General features: G+C 40.8%; 1 protein-coding gene across 1 annotated transcript; it reads left to right on the top strand.

The window, feature by feature from the left end:
- The first annotated feature begins 1,489 nt into the window (after positions 1-1,489).
- Positions 1,490-10,161, top strand: sash3 (SAM and SH3 domain containing 3). Its single transcript, XM_063485990.1, has 8 exons — positions 1,490-1,681; positions 3,190-3,285; positions 5,397-5,531; positions 6,165-6,300; positions 7,317-7,474; positions 7,925-8,137; positions 8,223-8,367; positions 9,491-10,161. Exons 1-8 carry the CDS (start codon positions 1,625-1,627, stop codon positions 9,748-9,750), a joined length of 1,200 nt encoding a protein of 399 aa, XP_063342060.1. The 5' UTR covers positions 1,490-1,624; the 3' UTR covers positions 9,751-10,161.
- The last annotated feature ends 777 nt before the right edge of the window (positions 10,162-10,938 follow it).

Here is a 10,938-nt window from a genome sequence, read left to right on the forward strand (position 1 = left end):
TTACAGAAAAAGTCAAAAAAAAAAGGTGCTGCCCTAGTTAACTGTGGTTGAGCTAGTAACTATTGTGCTGGAAACCTGCAGGGGCCTGGATTCGATTCTAGCTTGGATCATTTCAAAACTTTGTGATTTTCCCTTTTGCTTTCTGTATGCTTTCTGTTCTGAAATGCTCTTACAAAAATGTCCAAAAAATTATTTAAAAAAGCATCTTCACGTGTCCGTGAGTGTAATCATAACAGCTGTGTCCATAATAATGTTTCGTTGTTTTCTTTACACAAATTTCATTATGCATGAGTATTTTTATTTTTTCTTTACATTAAACATGTGCTAAGAGCTCTTATTTTGTTATCTCTGCAGCACTGTAGTCACACAAACGTCTGAATGTTTCTTACACTACTATGTCTTAGTTTGCACTGTCCAAATCAGCTGTTGCTTGTTGTTTTCATCCCCTTTGAGATCTTTTGCGAGATTGCTTGCCAACCTTTAACCGACTGACAGGAAACTAAAATAGGGCATCCTCTTATCATGTGGTCCCCCCACCCCCCCTCCAAAATAACAAACTAAACTTGACTTGCATTGTACTTCCCTCTTTACATTTACTGCCAGCCATTTACTTCGCCTTGTCCTGCCAGCTCAGTGTGCACTCACAAGCGCACACATTTCTGAGTCACACAAGTTGTTTTTGTCTCAATGCGCCATTTCTATCCTGTCAGGATGTGTCTGGCCGTTTTCTTTTTAACTCACTTGTCCCATAAACCACTTTGTGAGTAAATATGGATGAGTTTTTGGGCAATCTGATCAGCAGTTTGTGATTTTTTTATGGCCTCCTGTAGCTGTAGCTGCAGCTGCAAAGCTGTTACTGAGTTGCTAAATATGTCAGCTCTAGCTGCCTTTCACTTCCACACTTCAGCTCAGTAAAACTGAAGCTAAACGACAGACTGCAAAATCAAAACCTTTTATTTGTCCTCAATGTTGTGAGCACACAAAGGAGGCTGACAACACAGATATTAAGATACACAAGAGAAGTTTTTACAGCCAGTAAATTTAACTGCAACTTTTTGCAGAAGTTCTAAAACGGTGCAGGGGTAGTAATGTTGTATAAGTGGCTGCGGGATGTCACTACAGCTGTGACACTGCAGCAAAAGATCATCAACATCTTTTGCTGATTAATATTCCTCCAGCCAGCTTTTACTTGACTTAACTTTTATCTTTAAAACTTTTTTTAAAGGTGATGAGAAACAGGTGATTATGCACTTTCCATTTGATATGTAGTAACAGTCAACAGTGTTGTAATGAAATACTCATTAAGGTTGCATGTATCAGTTCAGTTTTGAGCCACAGAGAGCAAATAGCATGCGCTTGTGAGCAATACTTGTAACAAAACCACGAGTCTCCGTGCAGTCACCAAAAACAGGGTTTGCCTCTTCAGTTTCAGCATGGCCACGTGACTTCCTGCTGGTTTCTGCAGTTCATTCGGCAGCAACACAGCACACATCAGGCTTCCTCAGTTTTTTAATCAGACTCAGGCTGTGACCGCGTAGTCACAGAAATCCTCAGGTGATTAAAGCGGGTCCAACTTTCCCACAGCTTTCTCTCCGGGGAGATCTGAGGATCACAGAGGGACAAGATGTTGAGGCGAAGGCCGTCAAATGCCTCAGAGAAGGAGCAGGTGCAGAAGAAGAAGGTGAGTTTTTTTGGTTGCTGTAATTCTTTGTTTTGATGTGTGTGTGCAGCTACACTTAGAAATGCTTATATTAAATAGAAATTTATAGTTTTTATATTTGTTATTTTTTGTAGACTTTTGTTGCCACACACACTTGTTTGCACTTCGACATCAGCTGTCTTCTTTGTGTGCACATCTTTTCAACACAGGATGTCAGCTTAAGTTAGTTCAGACCTTTGCGGTTAAGCTGAACACACACGAACACAGACAAAACTTGAGGTTCAGCTGCAGCTTTTTGCCTAAAACAGAATATTTCCTACCTTTTCTAACTACGCTTTTGGCTGCAGCCTCGGTACATTTTTAGAAAAGTAAAGTTCCTCTATTCTGGCAGGGTGAATCATTGCTGCAGATGTAGTTTGAGTCAGAGAAGGCTTTGTGGCTTCTGCTGACTTCGTCTCCAGCTGCTATCACGATAGTGAGCCTCCTACACTTGACACCAGTGCTCTTATTTTCCATGCAGCTCTCCACCCGCGGTCGTTTTCACGCCATGTCATTACACAACTCGCTGCGTTTGTTCTTCTCATGTCACTGCTGCGGTTGTCGGTGTTAATAGAAGATTGATTTAGCTGAAAGGTCTGTGGCTGTTAAATAAAAACTGAGGATGGGAAAAGAAACATTTGCCACCAGAACTTGTCATATTAAATGTCACTGAGGCCCAAGACTGCTGAAGTTTAAGCTTTGGTGGTTAAACTTTACAAGGTAGACCGTAAGCCACCGGTGCTGGCTAGATGTCTGCAATGATTGGCTGGCAGCAGTTGCTAAAGCTTTGCCAGTTTCCTGTGGTTTGAGCAGAGAGAGAAGGATGAGCTGCGATAAGATGTTGCACGGCGGCGTGGTTAAATGGAAAATTAGACAAAAATTTTCCACAACAGCTACGAGAAAGTCTAAATCTGGAAAATATGCAAAAAAATGAGTCAAATTTGGCTCTTTTGCTCAAAATTACTACAGCTTGAAAACTTCATTTCCACTTTGCCTTTCTGGTGTTTGAACTAAAAAAAGAATTAAAAAAAAAACAATGTTGTTGCGAGGATGAAGTCATGTTCTTATATATATTTTAGCTTTGGTGCTCATGTCCTTCCCCCAAGGTCTTGTGTATGCCATTTTTGAAAACACAAGCTATTTATTGCAGAAACCCTAATGAATCTAGTCACACATCATTTCCTTTGTGTTTCCTGCTAAACAGCTGCAATACCTTTGTAAAACCTTATCAGATGCAGCCACATCACCGTGCAGACGTTCAATTAGCCGTGACTTCAACTTCGATAACAGTGTGTAGAGAAACACTGGCACACATTACTTCTAAGAAACCCCTTCTGTTCACAAATTTGAGGAGATAAGATCGTACTGTGTGCACGACCACAAGTTCAGCATTATCAGTTATTCCACAGAAAACCACTGAGCAACTGTCTGATCCTCTTTGCCGTTCATGAGTTCATGATATTTAAGTGCAATCCACATTTTGTTTGCAGCTCACCCTGCAGAGGTCCAGCAGCTTCAAGGATTTCATGAAGCCCAAGCCTACCTCTCCTGTTGTGTCAGAGAAGGAGTTCAGCTTGGAGGAGAATGTAAGTTTCTTCCCTGGGATTTGCACAAAACAAGCAAAATATACAAAACATCAGTTTATAAGAGTAAAAATATCTATTTTATCTCTTCTTTTAACTTCCTGAATAGCAGTTCCTCCAGATATTTTGTTACATTGTTCCTCGTCTCTCGTACTGTGGCCTTCTCTAAATAACGCATCCACTAGAGGTCAAGTGGAAGCTTTTTTCAGTTATGACTGTTACAGAAGTGCCCAGCTGGTGCTTCCTGATTTACATGTGTGAACAAATGATAACACTTTTAAAATTAACAGAATATATTAATAATTTCCCAGCAACATTCAGGTTACTGAGTGGAAGTTAGATTGAAATGATTACAGAGGAAGTAAGAATGAGAAGCATTGCACAGAGCCCCAGATGACAACAGCATGCAGACAGGATGTCCTCCGGTCTAGTCAAGCAGAGAGCCTCTCCGTCCGAAAATCATAAATGGTATTCCCCCGAAGAGTGTATCCATTTAAATTTGGCCTTATTTTTTTTCATTTACATCAACTCTGAGCTTAAAACTTTCTGCTGAGAATTCATCTGTTACACCCCTGTCAGCGGTCTCTGCAGACGTGGGTTTGCCATTGTCATTGTGGTTACTGAATGTTTACACTGCCGATAAACGGCAGCGTTTTTTTCATGATAGTGTTTCATTAAGAATAAGTGCACGACAAGCTTTGAGGGCATCTCCAGAGCCTAATTATTTCATATTTGTACCAAAATTGGCTTCAAATAAAGATATTTCTCACTGAATATGAGTGAATGGAGCTAAATGGACAAACTTATATTTAGTTTGCAAATCTAGTATTGATTTTTAAATCAGGGAAGCCAAGCTTGACCCCCCAAAATTCTGTTAATGTCAGCTGACTAAAGTGTTGTATAGGTTATGCCAAATACAAAGATAATTACCAATCAGCAAATCACTAATAAATACACTAAAGTCTGCAAAAATATCAAAACATCATCAAATAAACAATAATACAAATAAATAAGACCACATGATAAAACCCAGGAAACCTGCTCAACTACTACACTACTCAACTTTGAGCGTGGATCTAGAAACTTCTAAAAGCAGCTGGTTTACAGACTAGGTTAAGTAGGATGGCACAAAACCGCTCAGGCTCTTGAAAGCAAATAGTAAAATTTTAAACTGGATCCTGCAATGGACTAGAAGCCAGTGCAGGGAGGCCAGTACAGGTGCGATGGGATCGCACTGTTTCTTTCCTGAGAGAAGAAACACCTTGCAGGTGATAAAGTAACGACTGGTCAAGAAATAGAAATAATTACAGCAGTCTAATCAGGAGGTAATGTGGACAGATGGTAGACCTAATTGAAAAAAGCTTGTCTTAATACAACATGCTTCCAAACTACACCTGAGTTGCAGAACCAAAACAGAAACCTGTGGGTATTATTAGTAGAAGGTTATGGTGGTTGAACGTGACCACTAACCAGGTGGGTGCTGTAAGAAAATTCTCTGCTGCTGCTCTTCATAACTCACCTGACAAATGTATTTTACATACAGCAATTTAGGGATAAAACTGCATCTGTTGTCTTGATGTATTCTGTCTATTTGGCACTCTTAATACTTAATGTTAAGTTTTTGGGCTACAGCTCTTGACTAATTCACAAGCGCCCACTGTTGCTTTTTAGGATCTGCATGATACTAATAATCACTGTGATTAAGCTATGTGCCCGTCTCTGCTGTTAACTACGACATTTTTAGATGTCAGTAATAAGCACGCAATTTCACACAGTTTGTCTGCAGATGGAGTCTGGTAACACTCTCTAAAACTGTGCTTTCAAGCACCACAGTAGAGCGGTTGTGTGTCTGTGTGTGCGTGTTTGTGCTACAGAGAGACAGAGAAATACTTTGTGGATGGCAGCAACATGTGTGCACGCAAACCCCATTACCACAAACGCTCTTCTTAGTCTATGAGAAAAATTTTATGACCTGGCTTCGATGCCACCGAGGAAATTCATGTCAGTGGCTTAGATTTGAATATTTTTTTTTACTACTCTCAAACTTAATTTCGGTGACTTTAAATAACACCGAAAACTCATCTGATGGTTTTCCCTTTTCTCCTTTTCTCCAGGTAGCAGATGGTGTGACTGCAGAGGAAGCAGTGAAAAGTGGCAGCAAACTGGGGAAGAAATGGCGCAATGTCATTTCACGCACCATGACCCGCAAAACGTCCAAGATGGTGCAGAAGGCTTTAGCTGAAGAAGGGGTAAAGACTGTTTAAGGTTCACAAAGTAATCCAAAGGTTAACACGTGATGCATACCTAAAAAAGAAAAAGAAAAAAAAGTTCACACTACTACAAATTTGAATCTGTCTCCACCTTGTGGAGAAATCCATGTACTGCAGAAGGGTTTATTCTTTTACCTTACACAAAAACTTGCATGCAATGTTTTCTAGATTTAACTAAAATACAGCATACTGCAGAATTTAATGTTACAGTTCAGCCAGTGCTGTGCACTCTTCTTGTAATCAAGTATTTTAGATTTGTGGGGATGCTGATGTTTGGGTAAAGAGCCTGAATAAACCCTCCTCCACTGCTTCTGCTTTTTCATGTCTATCTCCTACCAAAGTTTGGTATAATGCTCACTCAGTTCAGAGCTCTAAATTTAGCAGACTGCCACCAATCTGTCATTTAAAGGTTAATGTCTGTGAGCACAAAGACAAGCCAGACTGTGTTTTTAAAGAATTTACTTTTCTGCAAATCAATGACAGATCCCCAAAAGTATTTTCCAAGGTAATGAAACAAGTTTGAGACAAAGATAATGAGACACTTCTTTGACGTTTTTATTATGTATGTGAGGTAAATGTGAACTGACCTCTGACCTGCACTGTTGTCCCCAGGGGGAGAGCGGTGAAGAGCTGTCTCCTGTCTCCTCCGACTGGCTTCCAGATCTGAGTGCAGGCCAGAGGACGTCGGTGTGCTCCACAGGCTCGGAGGACACCATGCCCAGCCCCATCAGCCGCCAGCTCTCTGGCAGTAAGTGTGAAAAAAAATCACTACTTCAGGCTGTGTGAGAGGAACAGGAGGTCCGACTACACAGATGTGACAGACTGAGTGTGGCCCAAGGATACACTGAATACTTTTTTAGGGTGATATTAATTTTCTTTTAACAGCAAGACAATAATTATAATGATAAACTAGATTCTTGACTATCAATTCTTTAAAGGAAGGATTTTTACTCAAGTAAAATCAGGAAAGGCTCTCCTCCCCTAAAAGTGTATTTTAATTTTAGATTTAAAGGAGGTCACCTACTGAGTCGACCTGATTTCCTCGGTCAGATGCATAGAGAGTCTTCGGCATTATAACTGTTAAAATGTTAGACCAGGCTTAACTTTGCTGTTGGAGTAATTTAACAGAAGTAGAAAAGTTTCACAAAAAGGTGCTACTCAATCCCAAAGCTAAACTAAATTGTGAGTGCCACCGCTTTTCTTAATTTACACAATTTAAGGGGTTTCATAATCACTTAACAAGCAAATGATGCCTAGTTTGATCCCAAGAGGCGAACCCAATCCTTATGAGGTTGCGTTAGGAAGGATATAAAAAAATCTGCCAAATCAAACATGCGGAGCTACCCGCTGTGGCAAAACCACAGGGAGCAACTGAAAGTAGCAAGTTGATAATTTTACAGATGAATGAGAAGGGAAGTTTTCCCAGTAAAATGTTCTTGTAACTGTTCAAGTCTTCAAAAGGCCGTGTTTCCCACTGGAGGAAAAGTGCTTTGACTTAATTATCCAGCATTCATAGTTAAGAAGTCCAACCTAATATTATATATTTACATTACAAATGCTATTTAGAGGTCTGATATCTTTGTAAAATGCCATATTACTTTAATAAAAGCCCGAAAAAACCCTTTTATATTGTATAAAGGCCCAGTGTCCCATCAGCATGATTCCTGGACTCATACAGGGATGTTTACAGTGTGTTTAAACCTCTGGGGCAGAGGCGAAGGCCTCAGGATGAATCTGACCCAGCTTCTTATCTGTCCTCCTCAGACAGCGACAGACAGAGCCTGGACAGTGGATACAGCCAGAGGGACAGCATGCGACTGGAGGAGAACGGCATTGCTTACAACGGCCCGTTCTGCGGCCGCGCTGTGGTCCACACCGACTTCACCCCCAGCCCCTACGATGTGGATTCGCTAAAACTCCAAGTGAGTCTCGGAGGGGGGAGTCTTCCTCACTGGCTGCGATTTGGCCTCGTTTGCTGTCTCACTGAGGCGTCCTCCAGGGAGCTTGTTAGCTGTGTAAAAGAAGACAGGTCATTTTGATTATCATCCGTGAAGGAAGAGTTTAATCTACAAGACCCTCCATTACTGGTTACCCCTTTGATAAAATATAATTTCAGTGCAGTTTATACAATGATGTGTGATCAGAAAAGTCTGCTTGAGGGGGTGCTTAAAATATTTATAAACTCATATTTTCAAAGCTTTTACGCTGGTGATCATTATCTTAAATCACTGGATAGATTTTTTGATCAAATATTGGGCAAAACTTTGAGATGATCACAGACTTTAATTTAAACTAATATTCTGCGAGTCTTTTGTGAGTTTCTTCTATCTCCTGACAGGCTGCCAGTATTCATGCACTCTCTCTTTTCATAGAAAGGGGACATCATCCACATCATCGAGAAGCCCCCCGTGGGCACCTGGACCGGGAAGCTCAACAACAAGGTGGGCTCCTTTAAGTTCATTTATGTGAACCTCCTGCCCGACGAAAGCCCCCCGACCAGGAGGAAACGCTGCAGCAGAAAAGCCAACCGAGCCAAATCCAAACCCAAAACCCTGGAGGAAGTCCTGGACAGCATCGGCCTGATGGTGAGGGAAACTGCAGAGTAACTGTTGCGATGGTCACCTCTGTCTGATCGCAGATATGTAAACCTTATTCTCTCTCATGTTGCAGGAGCTGAGTTCTTTGCTGTCCATGCATGGTTTCCAGACTCTGGAGGACTTTGCAGGGCTGAAAGAGTCTCACCTGAATGAGCTGAACATCACAGACCCAGAGCAGCGCTCCAAGATCCTGAACGCCACTGAGCTGTTGAGAGACTGTAAGTTTATACACTGTGATGCTGCAAAGCTCATAATGTCTAATCAATGGATGATGATTTCAGGAGCACTTTGTCATTTTTTTATGCTTCAACTACACAATCAGGTGCACTTTATGGCTCACAATGTGTTCTTAGTGCTTCGTCTTAATATCTTGGCTCATCTTTGCTGCAGAAGGAGAGTTTGTGAATTTAAACTTTCTTTAAAATTCACTCAAAACCATTTCATATGAATCAGTATCTACTTCCCCTAAACCGCAATAACCTTTATTTGTATTATTTTGACCACAGTGATGACTGTCCATTAATTCCTTACTATTAGAGTTGTTGCTCATTGAAACCACTGAAAGTAATTTAACCTGCAGCATATTAACTTATAGCTGGAGTTCATTTTAAAGTGGAACACTCTGCTTGGAAAACAGTGAACCTTTAAAAAAAAAACAACCAAGGTTGGTTCTGCTTGTGACTTGTATTTATCAGAACACACATTATTACTATTATTGTGTAGAAATCCCCCCAAAATAACAACTTACTTTGGTTTATGGAAAATGTGAACCACAACAAGGTGAGTCTCAAAAAGTCAAAGGGCCCCTTTGATTAGAAGATTCTAACCTTCTGTACTCATTTAGCCCCAGTGCACCTTGCTCATGGAATAGCTCACAAGTATAAGTGTAGAGGATTTCGTACACACTACAATCACTATAACATTTGGTGAGATGAAAGTGATTATCTGTGCTGAGAAACCTGCAGCTGTTTAAGCATTAAATGCTTTAAAGTTTTCTCCCTTTTTTAAAGCCGTCTGACCCACAGATTTACTGTTTTGGTTCACTCTCTGCTGTCCCACTGTATTTATGCACTAACACACAGCACCAAATAACAGTCAGCTGGCTGCATGTAGTGGATTTCCCTCAGCAGGTTTGAGAGAACATAAACAATGCTGAACAGGAGTGAGCTAGGGTTTAGATTCACCAGGCGGACACAAAGTGACTCCAAATGAATGATTGTGTTGTTCCTTTACTGCTGGATGCTGAGCAAGATGAAAGGACCTGTCAGAGTTCAGGAAGAATAAAAAGGATCGGCGTAAACCTCTTTATATTAAACTGTGATTGTTTTTGTGCTTGTGTAGCTGAAGACGAGTCAGAGCCAGAAGAGGAGGAGGAGGAGAAGGAGAAGGAGGAAACATCTGGGGAGGATGCCAAGGAGCCGCGGGATTCGGGTTGTTTTGAGAGCTCAGAGAATCTGGAGAGTGTACGCGAGGAGCCAAAGATGGAGGAAGAGGTAGAGAACCATGAGCCGGAGTCCGAGCAGCCACAAGAGAGCCAGACGGAGCAGCTGGAGAATGTGCAGGAGCAGCTGCAGGAGCTGACAGTGGACGAAGGATCTTGAGACGTGATGGACAACTTGTCAAACTTCTCTTACTCCTGGTCCTCTGGGTTTCTGTGGATGCAGATTTAATCCCACTGAAATATCTCTTCGTGGTAGAAGAGCAGACTGTATGAACACAATAGTCACATAGCCATGGACTGTTCAGCAAGTGGCACAGTTTTGGTTTTTTTTTATCTGTCCTAGCTGGACACATTATTTTAAATGAATGTTTTTTTGTATTGTATTGTTTGATTTATAAAGTTGTTTGTCATCATTTATCATAATGTATCTGAGCATAATGGTACATATTAAAACCATTTTTATGGGACTTAGTCTCTGAGACTACGTCTAAGAATGTAAAATACTTAAATGTAACTTGAATACAACTGCTGCAAGTTATAATGTATATTACAGCAGTTTTTTCATGCTATTAGGATGCATACAGTGATGTAAATATTAAAAAAAATTAAAGAAAATTTGTCATTAAGATGTGGATCCTGTAAGCTGTTAATTGCTACTGTTTCACATTTCTTTTCAATAGCTCTCTGTGAGTCTGTCAGCGCACACGCTGTATCCAGAGGTTTTGCAAAGTTATCATCATTTCATCATTTGTGAAGCAAATAGTTTTGCTTGCCATGTTTCCATTTATTTTTCAATTTTAATGTTTAATTTCATTTTTTAAAACATTTGGTTTTACTTTTAGTTATCCGATTAGTTTCTATTCGTTTTATTTTAATATGCACGCACACATAAAAGTACAAGTTTCGGGTTGGACTCTCTTTTGCTTTCAGAGCTGCTTTCATTCTTGAAGGCACAGATTCAGCAAAGTGTTGGAAACATTCGTCACAGGTTTTGAGCCATACTGACAGGATAGCGCCAGAGAGTTGCTGCAGATTTCCTGGCTGCACATCCATGATGCGAATCTCTTGTTCCGCTACATCCCAAAGGTACTGTGTTGGATTGTGATCTTGTGGCATCACCACCAGCAGCCTGAACCGTTGATGCGTGGCAGGATGGATGCATGCCTTCATGCTGTTCATGCGAAATGCTGATTCTATCATCCAAACATTGCAGGAGAAATTGAGACTCGTCACCCAGGCCACATCTTGAGCCCATATGAATTGTAGTCTGATAAGAGTTACACCTGGTGTGGTCTTCTGCTGCTGGATCTCCTTAAAGATGCTCATACTTCGGTGGAAACGACTGGTT

The sequence above is a fragment of the Pelmatolapia mariae genome, linkage group LG2 (genome assembly GCF_036321145.2).
Source record: "Pelmatolapia mariae isolate MD_Pm_ZW linkage group LG2, Pm_UMD_F_2, whole genome shotgun sequence".
NCBI lineage: Eukaryota > Metazoa > Chordata > Actinopteri > Cichliformes > Cichlidae > Pelmatolapia > Pelmatolapia mariae.

Bases quoted from the DNA above. Each gene is read 5' to 3' on its own strand.
- sash3 (XM_063485990.1), top strand. From the start codon at position 1,625: ATGTTGAGGCGAAGGCCGTCAAATGCCTCAGAGAAGGAGCAGGTGCAG. The intron at 1,682-3,189 runs GTGAGTTTTTTT...TTTTGTTTGCAG, and splicing joins AGCAGGTGCAGAAGAAGAAG to CTCACCCTGCAGAGGTCCAG. The intron at 6,301-7,316 runs GTAAGTGTGAAA...TGTCCTCCTCAG, and splicing joins CAGCCGCCAGCTCTCTGGCA to ACAGCGACAGACAGAGCCTG.